Source organism: Equus asinus, chromosome 24, assembly GCF_041296235.1.
Source record: "Equus asinus isolate D_3611 breed Donkey chromosome 24, EquAss-T2T_v2, whole genome shotgun sequence".
Lineage (NCBI taxonomy): Eukaryota > Metazoa > Chordata > Mammalia > Perissodactyla > Equidae > Equus > Equus asinus.
The window spans coordinates 24,882,658-24,904,422 of NC_091813.1; the positions used below are offsets into that span (position 1 = coordinate 24,882,658).

Consider the following 21,765-nt stretch of genomic DNA (forward strand, 5'->3'; position numbering starts at 1 on the left):
AACCCAAATTTCAAAGGACAGAAACGCTTTTTTCACAGAAAGCAACATCTATGGGAAAACTCAAAGAGTGTGTAGGAGAAAACCAACAGAAGACGATAGAGGAATGAGGAACTGGGGAGGAGGTAGGGGGATTCAAACTTTAGAGAACTACATGGGCTAAGATCTGAGCATAGTTCCAAGGAAGAAGTGGCCTTGAGATGAATCTAAAAACAAACAAACAGAAGCCAGATGTTAAGGTATCTCACAGGCAGTCCTCACATTGCACAGTTCTGCTAGCACAAGTTTCAGTTGCCATGATTTTGTGAAACACCAGCCCTCCCAAAGCACAGTTCAAGTTCCAATTATCACATGACCTTTATTAACTGTGAGTAACTGCATAAAGTACAAACTTTGGTGCTGGCTCTTCAGTCCACAAATCACTATGCAGTGAGAAGAGAATGCAGCCAGTCCACAGAGAGAAGGAGAAAAAGGGAGGTGAAGAAAGTATTGACAGCATTCCAAATCATGGTTCTACGTGCCTCTGAGGCCCAGCTACAACCCAGTTCTTTCTGCAGTTACATAACCTTCCGACGATTCCCCTCTTTGCCCAACCTAGTGTAAGGTGAGTTTCTGTCATCCACCATCAAGAGTTCTGAGTAATTCCGAGGAGACAATGAAGAGTTTTAAGATTTTAAGAATTTTTAAGAGTTTCAGGGGCCAGCCCTGTAACCAAATGGTTAAGTTTGCATGCTCTGTTTCAGCGGCCCAGGGTTTGCCAGTTCGGATCTGGGTGCAGACTTACACAATGCTCATCAAGCCATGCTGTGGCAGCATCCTATATAGAAGAACTAGAATGACCTACAACTAGGATATATAACTATGTACTGGGGCTTTGGGGAGGGAAAGAAAAAGAGGAAGACTGGCAACAGATGTTACTCAGGGCCAATCTTCTTCACCAAAAGAATTTTTAAGAGTTTTATGAAAGACAGTAGCATCATTAGATTGTATAATCAGTAGACCACTCTGGCTGCAACATGAAGAATGGCCTAAACTGGAAACATTCAGGCTAACTAGAAAGCTACTGAAGTAATCCAGGAGAGTCAAGGGATGGCCTGTACTGGGGAAGACGCCTAGAGATAAAAAGCTGATTGTTTTGCAACTGTCTAGGAGGAAGAATTAAGAGGATTAAGTAGTTGCTTAAATGTCAGCAGAAGGGAGAGGTAAGAAATCAGTTATCTTCGGACATGCTAAATTTCAGGTATCTTAAGATATGTCAACCAGAAATGTTCCATAAGCAGCTAAATATTGTGTAGATTAATCTCTCCAGAGAATATGGGCTAAGGACAAAGGTTTGAGAATTATCGGCATTAAAGATCACTGAAGTCATGGGAATAAATGACATGACCCAGGGAGAAGCTGCAGAGTGAAAAAACAAGGCAGCATAATACATTTAAGAAATAAGCAGAGCAACAGAAATCTATAAAGCAATCTAGTAACTAGAAGTGGGGAAAAAAACAACAGTCAAGTCATAAAGGCTGTCAAGGTAAAAAGAAGAAAACATTTCAACAGGGATGAAGCAGATAACATGATCAAATATTTGTAAAATAAAGAAAGATACAGACTGAAAAGTGTCCATTTGTTTTAGCAAGAAAAGAGGCACTGATAAACTAGGCAAAACCAATTTCAGTAGAATGATAAAGGACTGTAATGGACTGATGAAGAGTGAGATGGGAGTTAGGAAGTGGGATTGGTAAATGTGGATAATTCTCTCTTTAAAGGAAAAAGAGCTGGAGATGAACAAGGAGGGAAGGTGTTTAGTAAAACCTGATCACATCTAAATGTTGAAAGGAGAGAAAGAGATGAGAGAGAAAGGTAGGAGAGAAGAGATAAATGAGTGAATAACGTCCTAGAGAAGCTAGTAGTTGAGATTCAGAGCCTAAACAGAAGAAATAGTTATAAAAAGAAGAGATAACTCCTGCCCAATACCGGTGAGGAAGAATAGATGGATGAGAATGCAGCTACACCTGTAGATTCGGTAGCAAAAATCTAAAGCCATATGATGGCTTTTAAGTGAAACAGGAGATTCTGAGAGTAAAGGTCAAAGTTGGAATGATCAGAAGTTCTAGAAGATTGGGGAAGTTCTGAAACAGCAGCTGGGGAGAAGTAAAGAGAAGGGTATCCTGGGGAACTGCTGGGCAGTACTGAGGCTGAAGAGTTAAATTTACAGGTGTGGGATTTTCTCTAGCAGCATTCAGTAACGAGGATATAAACATTAAAAAAGCAAGCAGCATCAGTGATCCAAGATTTGGATTTTGTCAGGTGAGCGGAAGAGAAGGGAAAGGAGTTAAGTATACTGACAACAGAGTGGTTGAAGCAATGGACCATGGAATCTAAGCTAGACTGACTCTAAACTGCATAGGAAAGTAAGAGACAACAGAAGAGGGACAACGGATAGGAAGAAAGCAGAGGATTCAGGAGGCTGAGAAGTCAAGAAGCAGGTGCAGTGTGACTGACTGACTGAGAGAAGCAGACACTGGTCAGCAAGTGGGATACTTGATTTTTAAGATTTCAGAGGTAGACCACTGTCTGGTGACAACAAGAGCCACCATATGATGATCCAACTGGGAGACTGGGGAGGAGTCAGCCCGACAAAGACTACAATATTTGATAGTACTTTTACAAGCACTGAAGTGACCTAGTATGATGGGAGAATTTAAAAGGACATAAAGCCTATAAGCCAGAGCCAAAGTCTTCTATAAATGACTACAAATGACCTGAAGATCATTATCAATGAGAAAACAGATAGATGGCACATGTTTCAAAGGAATAAGAGACTCTGCTTTCTTGACAGAATAACTGGTACCAGACTTTCCTTTCCACCATAAACAACTATAAAACTGCACAAAACCCAGCCAACAACTGTTTCCAGGCATGGACAACAGGCAGTACAGGACTGTAATCTTTAAGAGAAGGAAAGTACACAAGAGAGTTCCCAACCCAATTCTCTGACTAGGGACAATTTCCCACAAGCAGCATGGAATAGAAACGGTTACATAAGGTACTATGAAGACCTGGGAGTTCAGAATTGGGGAATATAGCACCAAGCAGTAAGAAGAGGTGAAGATGGTTGATTAGAGGTGCTTACACATTACAGACAGTGACCAAGTACGTACAAAAGCTGTGAGACAAAGGCTGAGCCACCCAACCAGATGAAACTGCCTGGTCTCCAGGCTCTCAAGGCAAATCTATACTTAAAAGAGACATCCACTGCATACCTATTATTAAACGCTCTCACTCAGCACTTAAAACACAAATATGGTTACCACCCACTCAAAAAACTATAGCTTAATGTTGCCTGCAGAATGAAATACAAACCCCTTAAATCTTTATGGTCCCTTTCAAACTGGCCCCAATTCACCTTTCTACCCTTATTTCTTCCCATTCCTTTATACAAAGCTTCATTCTAACCCAAACAGCATACTTGACATCAAGCTTTAAAAAAACCTTATGTCAGGTTATAGAGGTACTCACAGAGGAAATTATGAAACTTTTGTCCACAGCCACTTACCAAAAATCATTCTGAGCCAGACAGCTATGACCCAGAACTCAGAATTCTTAGGATTCTAGACTATTTACATAGTACATATTTCATATATAACTTAATTCCCCCAATGAGGTCTGATGCAGTACTCAATCAGATATTAATATATCTGCAGAAAAACATATCAACAATAAGAAATAAATGTCAGAAATAAATACTGTAATAGTCTCATGTCTGTTCAGGTCAGGTTCCATCATCAAACACAACTAGTGCTAAACTTAGGGAAAAAGTTACTTCTTCAAAGCTTTTTGATTTCAGAATTACAGATTAGGAATTGTAGACCTGTACTTAGACTTAATGACAATAAACACTACATGCAATATGTGTGAGCTACAATTAAGGCAAGCAATAACTAAGGCATTATTTAAGAAGGAAATCTATAGCTTTAAATGCATTAACCCTATGGTCCTCAACCAAGGGTGCTTTGGCCCCCCAGGGGACATCTGGCAGTATATGGAGACATTTTTGATTGTCACAACTGTGGGGAGGGGGAAGTGGGGAGTACACTACTGACATCAAGTAGCTAGAGGCCAAGGCTGCTGCTAAATACCCTACAATGTGCAGGACAGTCCCCAACAACAAAGAATTATCTGACCCAAATTATCAATGGTGCTGAGGTTGAGAAACCGTGTGCTAACCAGAGACAGAGAAATGCTGAAAACCAACAAACTAAGCATTCAGAAAGTTGGGGGGAAAACAGCAAATCCAAACACATAAAAAGGAAATCTGAAGACTGAATAGATAACTTAATGATGTTAAGAAATTAGTTTTGTGCATTTCTTTTAACATGAAACGGTGTTGTGGTTATGTAAGGAAAAAAAGAGGACTGCTGGGAAGATGGTGGGAAGACTCACCTCCTCCCACAGACACAACAAATTTACAACTACCCTTGGAAAAATTAGCCGTGAAAGAGAATCAGAAACTGGATAAAAATAACCCCCACAACAAGGGACAGTGCTAACTAAGGTAGAAGAGGCAGACGTTCCTTTCTGGAGAGGAAAAAGCCACATTCTATCCAAGCACTTCACAGTTGGGAGCAATCTTAAGGTATGAAGCTTTCCCTGGAGGATCAGGGGATCAGAGTGGGAGAGCTTTGCCATAATAAGCAGATTTTGAACTCAGTACAACTGAGACAAGTGTCATAATATCTGGCTCTGCTGGCTATTAAATACAGCAGGGAATACCCCCAGAAAAACTACTGAACATAAAAGAAAGAAAACCCTGCTCTTAAAGGGCCTAGACACAAATTGACCCATTTTAGAAAGGAAGACAAAATCACCAGAAAGAAAGGTGCACAGTCCTTTGGTGGAAAGAAACTCACTTGATAGCCTCCAGGAGCACCTTAGGAAGGCAGGAAGCCACTGGGACCACCTCCCCAGGGGGTGAGACAGTGGCAGCACCCAATATTATGACCTAGTACAGGTGTGCTGACACAGACAGTGGCAGATGCCATTGGAGTTCTTCCCCTGGCCTGTTGGCACAGGAGTTTGCCCCACCCACTAAAGCACTGATTTAATCTAGATAAGCTAGGGCAGGCAGCCACACTAGGGACTGGCCCCACCCAATCTCAAGTCCTCAGGCAACTGAGGACCTCTGCAGTGGAAGGAGTGGATCCGCTTCTGTGGGGCAAAGCATGTTCAAGGGGCAGGCCTGCACTGGTGGAGTGTGTGCAGCCTCTGCAGTGGACCAAGCGGGTCCACATCAGTGGGCAGGGCATGTATATGGGACAGGACTGTGTTGACGGGTTGTGTGGGTCTGCAACAGTGGGCAGGGCATGTGCACAGGGCAGGACTGTGTTGAGGGGTTGTTTGGGCATGTGGGCAGAGGGGCTTGTCAGCTGCAGCAGACTTATGCTTCTCAAACAGACACAGAGGGGATCAGCCCCACCTTCCAACCCCTGAAACAATTGAGTGCTGCCACACCTGTGGCCAGCCCCACCCATCTGCACTACTTAGAGAGCTGACATAGCCTTGCAGGCCAGAGGCCTACAGCAACTGTAAGCTCCTAAGTCTAGCAACCAGCCATGCTGGGGACCTAGTCACTTAACAGAAAAACTGCAGCAGTAATGTACTATCAGACCCTGCAGCCAAATGTCCTGGGGCTCCTGCTGCCGATAAAGTGACTGAAGGGACCATAGTAGTTGCACACACCTGAGCATTACAACAAGCCAGCCAGGGGGACAGCCTAGCCACCCCATGCACCTGCAGCAAGAGCAGCCATACCATAACAAAAGGACACACATATCCCACACAGGGGATCCTCCTGGAATATGTGGATCTGGTGATGAGAGGGAAGCACACTGGTTGGCCTCATAAGGCATCTCTTACATAAGGCCACTTCCCCAAGATTGGGAGACGCAGCCTCCCAATATATATCCTTCTGAATACATAGATATAAGCACCAAGAAAGAGGCAAAATGAGGAGACAAAGAAATATGTGCCAAATAAGGAAACAGGACAAATCCTTACAAAAAAGAACTAAACGAAACAGAGACAATCTACCTGGTAAAGAATACAAAGTAACAGTCAAAGTGATGCTCACTGATATTGGGAGAAGAACGTATAGACTCAGTGAGAACTTCAACGAAGAGTAGGAAAATATTAAAAAAAAAATCAGAACTGAAGAATATAATAATGAATTGAAAAATTCATTAGAGGAAATCAATAGTAGAGCAGATGATACAGAAGAACAGATCAGAAAGCTGGACAAAAAACTAGGGGAAATCACCCAAACTGAACAGAAAAAAATACAAAAGAATTAAAAAGAACAAGGACAACCTGAGAAACCAATGGGACATCAAGCACACTAACATCCATATTATAGGAGTCCCAAAAGAAGAGAGAGACAAAGGGGCAGAGAATTTATTTGAAGAAATAACAGCTTAAAATTTTCCTAACCTAAGGAAGGAAACAGACATCCAGGTACAGGAAGCAGAGAGTACCAAACAAGATGAACCCAAAGAGACCCACAAGATACATTATAATTAAAATGTCAAGGACTAAACATAAACAGAGAATCCAAAAAGCTCCAAGAGAAAAGCAACAGGCTACATATGAAAGAAACCTCACAAGGCTACCAGCTGACTTCTCAGCAGAAACCTTAGAGGTTAAAAGGGAGCAGCACAATATACTTAAAGTGCTGAAAGGACAAAACCTACAGCCAAGAACACTCTACCCAGTAAGTTTATCATTCAGAATGGAAAGAGAGAGAAAGAGTTTCCCAGACAAGCAAAAACCAAAGGAGTTTATCACCAAGAAACCAGCCTTACAAGAAACACTAAAGGGACTTATTTAAGTGGAAAAAGAGAGACTACAAACAGGAATAAGAAAATTATTACCAAAATAAAAAACAATAAAATGATTGGTAAAGGCAAATACATAGTAAAGTTGGCAGATCAGCCACCTATGAAAGTAATATGGTCAAAAGACAAAAGTATTAAAATCACCTATTTCCATGATAAGAGGGTAACAGATACGCACACACAAAAAAGAGGTTAAATGTAATACCAAAAACATAAGATGTGGGAGCAGGGGAGTAAACGAGTAGAGCTTTTAGCAAGAGGTCAAACTAAAGAGATCATCAATTTGATTGCTACATACATAGTTTATTGTATTTGAACCTCATGGTAATAAGAAAACAGAAACATATAATAAGTACACAAAAAAAGTAAGAGAAAGGAACCCAAACATAACACTAAAAAAGGCCATCAAGCCACAACAGAAGAGAGTAAGAGAAGAAGACAGGAACAGAAAAGAACTACTAAAAGATCCAGAAAAAATGTAACAAAATGGGAATAAGTACATTATTATCAAAAGCTACTTTAAATGTCAATGGACTAAATGCTCCAGTCAAAAGACATAGGGTGGCTGATGGCTAAAAGAGCAAGACCCATCTATATGCTGCATCCAAGAGACAAACTTCAGACCTAAAAACGCTCACAAACTGAAAGTGAAGGGACAGAAAAAGATACTCCATGCAAATGGCAATAAAAAGAAAGCTGGGGTAGCAACACTTATATCAGACAAAACAGACTTTAAAACAAAAACTCTACGGGGCCATCCCCGTGGCCGAGTGGGTAAGTTCACATGCTCTGCTTCAGCGGCCCAGGGTTTCACCAGTTCGAATCCTGGGCACAGACATGGCAGCACTCATCAAGCCATGCTGAGGTGGCATCCCACATGCCACAACTAGAAGGACCCACAACTAAAAATACACAACTATGTACCAGGGGACTTTGGGAGAAAAAGGAAAAATAAAAAATAAACTAAATTAAAAACTCTAAGAGACAAAGAAGGGCACTACATAATGAAAAGGGAACAATCCAACAAGAGAATATAACTCTTGTAAATATCTATACACCCAACATAGGAACACCTAAATATGTAAAGCAATTACTAACAGAAATAAAAGGAGAAATAGACGATAACACAACGACACTGGGGGAATTTAACAGTCCACTTACCTCGAGGGCTAGATCATCCAAACATAAGATCAAAAAGGAAATACTGGCCTTAAATGACAGATTAGACTAGATGGATTTCTGTATATATTTACAGACCATTTGATCCAAAAACCACAGAATACACATTCTTTTCAAATGTACATGGAACATTCTCCAGGATTGATCACATATTAGGCCATAACACATGTCAATAAATTAAGAAGACTGAAATAATACCAAGCATCTTTTCTGACCACAACAGTATGAAACTAGAAATCAACTACAGAAAGAAAATCAGAAAAGCAACAAATATGTGGAGAGTAAACAAAATGCTACTGAACAAGTGGGTCAATGAAAAAATCAAATGAGAAATCAAAAAATGCCTGGAGACAAATGAAAACGAAAATACCACATGCTGAAATTGATGGGAAACAGCAAAAGTGGTTCTAAGAGGAAAGTCTATAGCATTAATGGCCTACCTGAACAAACAAGAAAATTCTCAAATAATCTAACAGTGTACCTAAAGGAACTAGAAAAAGAAGAACAAAGCCCAAAATCAGTAGAAGGAAGGAAATAATAAAAATTAGAGCAAAAATAAATGAAATAGAGACTAAGAAAACAAAAGGAAAAAACCAATGAAACAGAGCTGGTTATTTGAATAAACAAAATTGACAAACCTTTAGCTAGACTCACCAAGAAAAAAAGAGAGAAGGCTCAAATAAATTAAGTCAGAAATGAAAGAGGGTAAATTACAACAGATACCTCAGGATTACAAAAGATTACAGGAGGATACTACAAAAAGCCATATGCCAACAAACTGAATAATCTACAAGTCATGGATCAATTCCTAGAATCATACAACCTTCCAAAACTGAATCAAGAAGAAATAGAGAATTTGAATAGACCAATCACCAGGAAGGAGATCAAAACAGGGATCAAAACCTCCAAAAATAAAAGTGCAGCACCAGATGGCTTCTCAGTATTCTATCAAACATTCAAAGACATAAACTTATCCTTCTCAAACTCATCCAATGAAGATGAAAGGAAGCTTCTGACCTCATTCTATGAGGCCAACATTACTCTGATACGAAAAGCAGATAAGGACAACACAAAAAAAGAAAATTACAAGCCAGAATCACTGATCAACATCAATGCAAAAACTCTCACCAAAATACTAACAAATCAAATACAGTAATACACTGAAAAGATCATACACCATGATCAAGCGCAATTTATTCCAGGAATGCAGGGATGGTTCAACATCCACAAATCAATCAACATGATACACCACATTAATAAAATAAAGAATAAAAATTACAAGATCATCTCAATGCAGAGAAAGCATCTGACAAGATATCTAATCCATTTATGATAAAAACTCTGAATAAAATGGATATGGAGGAAAATATCTCAACATAATACAGGCCATATATGACAAATCCACAACAAATATCACACTCAATGGGGAAAAATTGAAAGCTATCCCTCTAAGAACAGGAATCAGACAAGGATGCCCACTTTCACCACTCTTATTTGACATAGTACTGGACGTCCTACCCAGAGCAAACAGGCAAGCAAAACAGATAAAAGGGATCCAAACTGGAAAGGAAGAAGTGAAACTGTCACCATTTGCAGATGACATCATTTTACATAGAGAAAACCATAAGGAACCCACCAAAAAATTTGTGGAAACAGTAAATGAATCTGGTAAAGTTGAAGGATATAAAATCAACATAGAAAAATCAGTGGCATTTCTATACACTAACAAAGTAGAAGAAAGAGATAAGAACACAATCTCATTTACAATTCCAACAAAAAGAATAATTTATCTAGGAATATATTTAACCAAAGAGATAAAAGACTTGTACTTGAAAACTATAAAACACTGTTGAAAGAAATTGAAGATTACACAAAGAAATAGAAAGATATTCCACACTCTTGTATTGGAAGAATTAACATAGTAAAAATGTCCACACTTCCTAAGGAAATCTACAGATTCAATGTAATCCCTATCAAACTTTCAACGATATTTTTCAAAGAAATAGAACAAAGAACCCTAAAATTTATATGGAACAAAAAAAGATGCCAAATAGCCAAAGGAATACTGAGAGAAAAGAACAAAGCTGGAGGCATCACAATCCCTGATTTCAAAATGTACTACAAAGCTACAGTAATCAAAACAGCATAGTATTGGCAGAAAAACAGACACACAGATCAATGCAAAGGATCGAGAGCCAATAAGTAAACTCATACATCTATGAACAGGTAATTTTTGACATGACAGCCAAGACCTACAATGGAGAAAGTCTCTTCAATAAACGGTGCTGGGAAAACTGGAAAGCCACATGCAAAATAATGAAAGGTCATTATCTTACACCTTACACAAAAATTAACTCAAAATGGTTTAAAGACTTGAATGTAAGACCTGAAACCATGAAACTTCTAGAATAAAACATAAGCAGTATGTTCTTACACGTTGGTCTTAGCAGCATGTTTTCAAATATTCATATATTTTGATTTGTTTACAATTTATGTGAATCAATGTTATTCAGAAAGTTATCAGTAATCAGTATTATTCTGAATAAAGTCTTTTTAATGTCATTGTTCAAAGCTTGGCCTTCTGAATCAGAATGACCTGCATTAGAATCCCATTCTGCTACTTACTATCTATGAGCCTGAGAGCAAGTTATTTAACAACTCTTAGATTCAGTTTGCTGATTTGTAAAACGGAGTTAATAACCATCAAGGAATTGTAAATTAGAACTACAATGAGCTACTGGTATCCACTCACTAAAATGGCAAAATTAAACCAACAGACAAGATTAGACAGAACTGTCAAAGATTTTTGGCAGGAGTATAAATTGGTATAACCACTTAGGAAAACTGGCAGTATCTTCTCAAGCTAAACAAATGCATATGTTATGACTGAGCATTTCCATTCATGGGCATATACCAAAAGAAGTAAGTACATATGTGTATCAAAAGAAATATATATAAGGACATTCACAGCAGTATTATGCATAACAGCCAAAAACTAAAAACAGCTCAAATGCTCTTCTATAGTAGAATGAATGGACAGTGTGGTATATTCCCAATGGAACACTACACATTAACGAAACAGAATGAACTACTGATATATGCAACAATATGGATAAATCTCAAAAGCAGAGTTAAAAGAAACCAGATACAAGAGGATCACATGACTCCATTTCTATACATGAAATTCAAAAACAAGCAAAAGTGATATATGGTGACTGAGAAGGTTATTGACAAGAAGGCTTCTTGGGGTGCTAGAAATGTTTTATATCTTGATGTAGGTGGTGGTTACATGGGAAGCCATATTCAAAAATTCAGAAATATACAATGATGTGTTATGCACTTTTCAATAAGTTATTTCTCAAAAAACACCACAACAGGCTAATAACGGTTAACTATCTTAGTGTTGTAAGGATAAATGAGACAAAACAACTGGTAACATTTAATAAGAGCACATTGTGTGATGAGCACCATTCTAAATACTCTCCACATATTAAGCCACTTAATTATGAAAATAATCATACAGGGGCCGGCCCCATGGCCGAGTGGTTAAGTTCGTGCGCTCCACTGCGGCAGCCCATGGTTTCACCAGTTCAGATCTTGGGCGGGGAGATGGCACCGCTTGTCAGACCACGTTGAGGTGGCACCCCACATGCCACAACTAGAAGGACCCACAACTAAAATATACAACTATGTACCAGGGGGATGTGGGGAGAAAAAGGAAAAATGAAATCTTTAAAAAAAAAAAAGAAAGAGAATAACCATACAAAGTATGTACTAGTATTATCTCTATTTTACAGGTGATGGAGAGAACTGTAACAGATAAAAGTTAGGAGCCAACCTAGTGGTAGTGCTTAAGTTTGTGCACTCCACTATGGCAGCCCAGGGTTCGCAAGTTCAGATCCTGGGCACAGACCTACACACCACTCATCAAGCCATGCTGTGGTGGTGTCCCACATATAAACTAGAGGAAGACTGGCACAGATGTTAGCTCACTGACAATCTTCCTCAAGCAAAAAGAGGAAGAGAAGACCAGCAACAGACATTAGCTCAGGGCCAATCTTCCTTATCAAAAAAGAAAAAAAACTTAGATCACTTATCCAAAATCACATAACCGGTTTAGAGGAGTCAGAATCAAACTCTTGCAGTCAAGCTTCAGGTTCAAAACCTTCAACCACAACACTAAAGTATGTCAATAATAAATAGAAATTCTTAACACAATACCTAGGCCAAACAAAGCACTCACAAAGTGTTAGCTATTACTACTACTACCATTATTATTATTAGGATCAACTTAAAATAGTCCTTATTGTGGAGTGACGTCAGCATCATGGTGGAATGAGCCCTTCCCACAGTCTCTCCCTGCTAAGATACAATGAGAAGGACATTCATAAACCAAGAAAGGACATTCACACAACACAACAGACATCTCAGACAGGTTAATGATCTCAGGAATAAAATTAATGAACAGAGGGATTCTTCACAAAAGAAAGTGAAACTCTAAAAAACCAATGAGAAATACTGGAGATGAAAAACACAATGAATAAGACAAAGAAAATATAGAGTCCTTAAAAAATAGGTCTGATATTATGGAGGGTAGAATCAGTAATTGAGAGAAGAGAAATAGAGACATGTTGTAGATGGTGAAGGAGAGAGAACTAAGACTAAAAAGAAATGAAGAAATTCTCCAAGAAATATCTGACTCGATTAGGAAATGCAACATAAGGATTACAGGTATTCCAGAGAAAGAAGAGAGGGAGAAAGGAGCAGACAACTTCTTCAAAGAAATAATAGCTGAGAACTTCCCAAACTCGGGGAAGGAGCTGGAATTACATGTAAATGAAGCTAATAGAACTCCTAACTATATCAATGTAAAAAGACTTTCTCCAAGGCATATATTAGCAAAACTGGCAAAAGTCAATGACAGAGAAAAAATATTAAGGGAAAGAAGGCAAAAGAAAATAACCTACAAAGGAACCCCTATCAGGCTTTCAGTGGATTTCTCAGCAAAAACTTTGCAGGCTAGGAGACAGTGGAATGATATATTCAAAATTCAAAAAGACAAAAACTTTCAGCCAATACTCTATCCAGTGAAATGATCACTCAGATACCCTGGAGAAATAAAAATTTTCCCAGATAAACAAAAGCTGAGGGAGTTCATGGCCATGAGACTCCCCTGCTACGAGAAATGATCAAGAAGGCCCTCATACCTGAAAAGAAAAAGAAAGGGTTTACAAAGCCTTGAGCAAGGAGATAAATAGACAAAATCAGAAAACTGCAGCTCTCTATCAGAACAGGTTAGCAAACACTTAATTATGACATTACACATAAAGAGAAGGAAAGCATCATAAGCTACTATAATCACTTTAATCACAAACTCACAACACAAAATGCAATAAGTTGTGACAACAATAACTTAGACAGGGAAGAGGAAAGGGATGGAACTTGCTTAGACTAAAGAAATAAAAGGCTATCAGAAGATGGACTATGTCATCAATGAGATATTTTATACAAACCTCACAGTAACCATTAAACAAAAAATCAGAACAGACACAAATGATAAACAGAAAACTGAGAAAAACATCATAGAGAAACACCAAACTGAACTTGCAGTCAGAAATACACAGGATCAGAAACAAGGAAAACACAGAACAACTGGAAAACAAGTGATGAAGTAGCAGTTTTAAGCCCTCACATATCAGTAATCACTCTAAATGTAAATGGATTGAATTATCCAATCAAAAGACACTGAGTGGTTAGAGGGATTAAAAAACAAGAGCCAACAATCTGCCTCCAGGAAACACATCTCAGTTCTAAAGACAAACTGAGGCTGAGAAAAGGGATGGAAGAGGATACTCCAAGCAAACAGCAAACAAAAGAAAGCAGGTTCTGCCATACTGACAAAGTACACTTCAAGATAAAAAAGGCAATGAGAGACAAAGAGTAGTAGTACATAATGATAAAAGGGACACTGCACCAAGAAGACATAACATTTATAAATATATATGTACCTAACACAGGAGCACCAAAGTACATAAAGAAAATTATTTACAGACCTAAAAGGACAAATTAACAGCAACACAATTATAGTAGGGGACCTCAACACCCCACGTACATCAATGGATAGATTATTCAGACAGAAAGTCAACAACGAAACAGTGGCATTAAATGAAAAAATATCCCAGATAGATTTAATAGATATATAAAGAACACTCCATCCCAAATCAGCAGAATACACATTCATGTCAAGTACACGTGGAACAGTTTCAAAGACAGACCATATGTTGGGAAAAAAGACAAGCCTCAGTAAGTTTAAGATTGAAACTATATCAAGCATCTTTTCCAACCATAACGCTAAAACTAGAAATCAACTATGAAAAAAGCTGGGAAAATGACAAATATTTGGAGACTAAACAACATCCTACCAAACAACCAATGGATCAATGAAGAAATTAAAAGAGAAATCAAAAAATATCTGGAAACAAAAGAAAATACACCATACCAACTCATATGGGTTGCAGCAAAAGTGTTCCTAAGAGGGAAATTCAAAGCAATACTGACACACTTTAACAAGAAAAATCTCAACTAACTAATCTTAAACTACACCTAAGAGAACTAGAAAAACAAGAACAAAGCAAGCCCAAAGTCAGCAGAAGGAGGGAAATAATAAGAATTAGAGCAGAAATAAATGAAATAGAAACCAAAAAAACAGTAGAAAGGATGAACGAAACAAAGAGGTAGTTCTTTAGAAAGATAAAATTGACAAACCCTTAGCCAGACTCACTAAGAAAAAAGAGAGAAGGCTCAAATAAATAAAATTAGAAACAAAAGAGGAGAAATTACAACAGATACCACAGAAATACAAAGGATTATAAGAGAATACTATAAAAAAACTATATGCCAACAAATTGGATAATCTAGAAGAAATGGATAAATTCTTAGACTCATATAACCTCTCAAAACTGAATCAAGAAGAAATAGGGAATCTGAATAGACCAATTACAAATAAAGAGATTGAAACAGTAATTAAAAATGTTCCAAAAAATAAAAGTTCAAGACCAGATGGCTTCTCAGGAGAATTCTACCAACATTCAAAGAAGACTCAATACCTATCCTTCTGAAACTATTCCAAAAAGCTGAAGAAGAGAGAGCACTTCCTAACTCACTCTATGAGGCCAACATCCCCCTGATCCCAAAGCCAGAAAAGGATAACAAAAAGAAGGAAAATTACAGGCCAATATCGCTGATGAACATAGATGCAAAAATCCTCAATAAGATATTGGCAAACTGAATACAGCAATACATTAAAAGGATTATATATCACAATTGACTGGGATATATTCCAGGGACACAGAGTAGGTTCAACATCCGCAAATCAATCCATGTGATATACCACATTAACAAAATGAGGAATAAAAACCACATCTCAATACATGGAAAGCATTTGACAAGATGCACAGCCATTTATGATAAAAACTCTCAATAAAATGGGTATAGAAGGAAAGAAGCTTAACATAACAAAGGTCATATACGACAACCCCAGAGCCAACATCATTCTCAACAGGGAAAACTGAAAGCTATCCCTTTGAGAACAGGAAGAAGACAAGGGTGCCCACTCTCACTACTCCTATTCAGCATAGTACTGGAGGTTTGGGCCAGAGCAATCAGGTAAGAAAAACATTAAAAGGTATCCAAACTGGCCAGAAAGGAAGGAAACTCTTGCTACTTGCAGACAACAAGAGTCTATATATAGAAAACCCTAAAGAATCCATCAGAAAACTATTAATCAACAACCACAGCAAAGTTGCAGGATACAAAATCAACTTACAAAAATAAGATGCATCTCTATACACTAATAACAAACTAGCAGAAAGAGAAGTCAAGAATACAATCCCAGGGCCGGCCCGGTGGCTGAGTGGTTAAGTTCGCACACTCCACTTCGGCAACCCAGGGTTTCACTAGTTTGGAACCTGGGTGCAGACATGGCACTGCTCATCAAGCCATGGTGAGCTGGCATCCCCACATGCCAAAGCCAGAAGGACCCACAACTAAAAATACACAACTATGTACTGGGGGGGCTTTGGGGAGAAAAAGGAAAAATAAAATCTTTAAAAAAAAAAACAATACAATCCCATTTACAATTACAACAGAAAGAATAAAATATCTAGTAATAAATTTAACCAAGGAGGTGAAAGAGCTATACAACGAAAATGAGACATTATTGAAAGGAATCAATGATGACATAAATGGAAAGATATTCCATGCACATGGATTGGAAGAATAAACATAGTTAAAATGTCCATACTACCTAAAGCAATCTACAAATTCAATGCAATCCCAATCAGAATCCCAGTGATATTCTTCATGGAAATAGAACAAAGAATCCCAAAATTCATATGGGGCAACAAAAGACCACAAATAGCTAAAGAAATCCTGAGAAAAAAGAACAAAGCTGGAGGCATCACAATCCCTGACTTCAAAATATACTACAAAGCTATAGTAATCGAAACAGCATGGTACTGGTACAAAAATAGACACAGAGAACAATGGAACAGAAGTGAAAGTCCAGAAATATAACCACATATCTACAGACAGCTAATCTTCAACAAAGGAGCCAACAACATACAATGGAGAAAGGAAAGTCTCTTCAATAAATGGTCTTGGGAAAACTGCACAGCCACAAGCAAAAGAATGAAAATATACCATTATCTTTCACCATACACAGAAATTAAGTTAAAATGGATTAAAGATTTGAGGTAAGAGATGAAACCATAAAACTCCTAGAAGAAAATATAGGCAGTACACTCTTTGATATCAGCCTTAGAAACATCTTTTCGAATACTGTGTCTACTCAGGCAAGAGAAACAAAAGCAAAAATAAACACATGGGACTTCATCAGACTAAAGAGCTTCTGCAAGGCAAAGGAAGTCAGGAACAAACAAAAAGACAACCCACCAACTGGGAGAAAATATTTGCAAATCACATATCCAACAAGGGGTTAATCTCCAAACATATAATGAACTCACACAACTCAACAACAACAAAATGACCTGATCAAAAAATGGCCAGAGAATATAAACAGACATTTCTCCAAAGAAAAAATACAGATGGCCAACAGGCACACAAAATGATGTTCAACATCACTAATCATTAGGGAAATGCAAATCAAAACTACAATGAGATATCACCTTAAACCTGTTGAATGGCTATAATTACCAAGACAAAAAATAACAAATATTCGAGAGGTTGTGGAGAAAAAGGAAGCCTCATACACTGCTGGTGGGAATGCAAACTGGTGCAGCCGGTATGGAAAACAACATGGACATTTTTCAAAAAATTAAAAATAGAAATCCCATACGACTCAGCTATCCGTCTACTGGGCATTTATCCAAAAAACTTGCAATCAAGAATTCAAAGAGACTTAGGCACCCCTGTGTTCCTTGCAGCATTATTCACAACAGCCAAGAAGTGGAAGCAAATGGATAAAGAATTTGTCTTGTATATATATATATATATATATATATATATATATATATATATATACACACACACAAAATGGATTATTACTTAGCCATAAAAAAAGACAAAATCGTCCCATTTGCAACAACATGGATGGACCTTGAGGGTACTACGTTAAGCAAAATAAGCCAGATAGAGAACAAAAGACACTGCATACGTGGTAGATTAACAAACACATGAACAAAGAGAACAGACTGGTGGTTACCAGAGGGGAAGGGAGGTTGGGGGTGGGCATAAGGGGTTAAGGAGCACATATATATGGTGACTGACAAATAATAACGTACAGCTGAAATTTGACGTTATAAATTATTATGACCTCAATAAAATAATTTTTTTTTAATTCTTTACTGTAGCACTCAAATACTCAGCACTATGATTGGCAAATAAATCTGTATATCTATGCTCCTAGTTTAGCCTAACAATACTGTAAAGCTGTAAAGGTGAAATCATAAATAATTTGAAATATACAAAGCATGTTACTCTACTCTTCCACAAATCACTTACATTGGTCCAAAGGTCATATCCTTTTATCTTTCCACAGATAAGATTCATAACCTTAATTCATACTGAAAGAAAAATTTATATGCTAAATAACACCTTGAAAGATCTTTAGGAGTTGAAGTTCCAAGACTATAAGACAAAAATTAATTTCAAAAAAGGGTATTATTCTAAGTTTAACCATACTCAGGGAAAGTTTCAAATCTTCATAATAACCAGAGGAGACTTCAAACTGAAAATTTCTTTTAAAGTTACTTCTAAAAATTAACTGGTGAATTGCCTGTGTAGAAATCATTTATCGAAAGCATATACAGAGCATATCTTCTCTTCTACTTCCGTTGTTATGCCCCAAATGTTTTCTATATTTTATATATATAATTTTTTTTTAATTTCTGAATAGATGTACCTAGTACTCCCCCCTCCCAGAAAGGACCACTTCTTCTTGTATAACAATCTTCCAGAGACAGTCTAAGCATACATAAGCATGCATATGTTTGTATGGGCAGGTGAATATATGTGCAAAATTCTTTAAAAATCACGCAATACACTGAAAAGCACACTATATATACTGTTCTGCACCTTGCAAAAGCTTTTTCCTGGAGAAAGGGTACCTAACCACGCTTTTATTCAAGACAGTTCTATGATGTTTAAAATCACTTTCGCTGATTACAACACTAACAAATGGAAAATGCCAAAAAATGTATACAAAAACAACTTCACTCATAAACCCAACCAATCAGAGAGAACATTTATGTGTTAGTTCCTTCTTTCTTTGCACGACACAGACAGAGATACAGGGTACAGATCAGATGGTATCCTATGCCTTCTTAACAACACAGAGCACTAGATGCTATGATTAAGTAGGAGACCTCAGAAATGTAGTTCAACCTGCTCCTACATGGTTGTCCTACCTTGGAGACCTAAACTGACCTGGCTCCCAAAGGAGATGACTAAGAATTTCTGGACAAAACTTAATAATCGTATAAAGTTCACATGTCTTTCATACTAAACCTATTAGTCTAGCTTGGAATACGATCCAGATGACAGAAAGCAAGTAAGTACATAGTAATTAGTTTCCACTCTGTTGAGGATTCCGTTCTTCCACACTCCTACAATCGAATATCTTACTATCACAATCAAAGCACGTTTTCCAGTAAAATATCACTCGCTATTTAAACCTACTATTATATAAACCCAGAATCAAATAACAGGCAAGCAAAGTGGCTAGGGAAGAAACGCAACTTCAACACAGTCACAGGAAATGGTCACCTTAGAGCAAAATTAAGTTAGGCAATTTCTTGCGAATGCTTCCCCCTTCCTATCCTTGGGGGTCAACTACCTCAAGATAAAGAGTAAGGATGGCTGCATGTTCAAAACATCAAGAGAAAACATCATGCACATGCTGTCGCTGAGAAGCGTCTCAGACGTCTTTCTACCAAAAGCAAATCTGGAAATAATCTTGAAGTTGTTCTCCTCTACTTCCCATTTCTAGAATTACCATTCCTAGAAACAGCAAAATGAAGGAAATCTACAAGCCTATTCCAGGGGCAGAACCTTCCGATTTCAAAACGTCAAGTGAATTTACCCATTTTAATTTTCGGTTTTTCCCTTTAGGAATATTCTAGAGACGCTGAGACAGGTACTATTTTGCTTCTGACTTCGTTTCAACAAATCCTTACCACTGTCCGTTTCAACCAACAACACTACGAGGAAAGCTTCAGCTGTAAGGGATGTGGGTGTCTGTGGGTGTGGGTGTCTGTGTGTGTGTGTGTGTGTGTTGAGAGCGAGGAAAGCTTCGGCTGTAAGGGGGGTGGGCGTGTGCAGAGAGCGAGGAGAGCCCACCTAAAACCGTGGCTGCGACAGGCCCGTGACCCCTCCTGCGTCAGCTGGCCGGACCTCCCCTGTACAGTTTCAAATCAGGCCGGACGTACGATTTCATTCTCGTGAACAACATCGATGATGGAGGACCAGTCTTAAGAAGTGGATGAAAAGAAGGTAAGAATCGGGTCCAGAGGCTTAGGAGACGAGGCCTTAGCTTAGGAACGGGGGCACTTGGACCCTGCCCTCGCCCGCACTTCCGGGCGCGGCACTCGGCCCGGCCCTCAGGCCGCCCTTCCCGGAGGCCTCGCCGCTGGCCCCAAGCTCCTCAAAGGCGCAGCCCCGGCGGCCTGCACACAGGGACAAGACTGCCCGTGTCCGCAGCTCCGAGGGGAAGCGGCCCGCCGCCCGGCCGCCCCGCGCCGCGGCGTTACCTGTTGAGAAGCAGGGAGGCGGCGCTGAGGCAGAGCAGCAGGAAACAGAACAGCGGGTACTGACGGCAGATCTCGCGTCCCACGTCCAGCCGCAGCCACTGCTTCAGCTTCTCCCGAATCGTCCGCACCGAGGGCACCATCTCCGCCGCCGTGGCTGAAGCTGCGCTACAGACTGAGGCCGAGGTCGAGGCGACCCCCATCGACCTCCCGCGCCTCCACCTCGCCGGCCCGGCGGCTGCTCAGCACAGCCACCGAACGGCTGACAGTCCGGCGGGTGAAGTCGCCTAAGGCCCCGCCCAAGGCCCCGCCGCGCGTGCGTGGCCACCGCCCCCCGCCGGCCAGGAGAACGGCCGCACGACGTGCTCTAGGTCATCACCCCGCGCGAGGCCGCTTGCGTCCAACTGTTCGTTCTGCCGGCTAGATCCTTGCGCCGGCCTCTCAGCGGGGGCTGAATTCTACTGGCAACGGACATTTTTCGGAAATCGGGGGGAAGCTGCAAAGCGAGTGACCACCTGTATTGCAGAAGGGAGAGAGAAGGTTGTGCCCGAGCACAGGAGAAGCTGTAGTGCCCTGCAGCCGCCCCACCCTGCTTGCGCGACACGCCGACCTCGCGGGGCCCGCTGGGGAGTGTAGTCTTTGGGACGCGAGCCCGCGGGGGAATCGAGCGTGGTCGCGCCTCCTCGCCGTAGGTTCAGCTCCTAGTCGGGACAGGTCCCAGCTTTGCAGGATGGTCAACGGGGAGGAGGGGGGACGCCTTATTTTGCGGGCGAGGGGAGGGAAGACCGGTGAGTATAACCACTCTGGAATACGGAAGAGTCAAACCCACCGCGCCGCCAGCCCTGCAAGAGAGCATCTTTTGCGCGCTCACGGCCTAGGTGGAGCTCAGTTCATAAGAGCCCTGCGGGCCTAATCAGAATCCAAGTTTTTGGACAAGGTGGGTTGGCAGGTTAGATTAAATGTCTGTTGTAAAGTCTCGTGGGGCTCTCGCTTTACTAAGTCATCACATTTCTGAATTTTAATTTCCGTATTCTCTGCTACGCTGAGATATGCAGGAAGACATTGTAATAAGTAAAATGTATTTAGGCGGCGTGCTAAGCACTTTCATTTAACCTTCACACATTCACCTCATGATGTGGATACGTACTGTGGTGTCTCCCATTTTACACCTAGATTACTGAGGCGGAGAGGAACATGCTCAGAATAGTACGGGTAGCGAAACCGGCATTTGAAGCCGTTCTAACCCCAGAGCCGGCGCTCTCATGCTGCCTGTTATTTCTCTTCCCTAGGATCTTACCCTCCGAAGTGCGGAGACACGTTCCGAGACGTCTGACTAAATATTCAAAATTTTTAAACCATGGTGTACGTAGTTTCATGAATATTTTCCCACGTTATTCTTCTCAATTCCATGGATCATCTTTAATGATGCATTATTTTCCTTC

General features: G+C 39.7%; 1 protein-coding gene across 5 annotated transcripts in view; it reads right to left on the bottom strand.

Moving 5' to 3' along the window:
• The window catches only part of SNX14 (sorting nexin 14), a 72,653-nt gene extending 52,013 nt beyond the window's left edge, over positions 1 to 20,640 (bottom strand). For 3 of the 5 annotated variants that reach the window (XM_070496196.1, XM_070496194.1, XM_070496195.1), the window contains exon 1: positions 20,327 to 20,637. In XM_070496196.1, the coding sequence (XP_070352297.1) occupies positions 20,327 to 20,526 (200 nt within the window). In that variant the 5' untranslated portion in view covers positions 20,527 to 20,637. Of the gene's footprint in view, positions 1 to 19,916; positions 20,047 to 20,326 lie in introns of those variants that run through there. The other 2 variants (XM_070496192.1, XM_070496197.1) reach the window with 2 other exon arrangements.
• Positions 20,641 to 21,765: the final 1,125 nt, after the last annotated feature.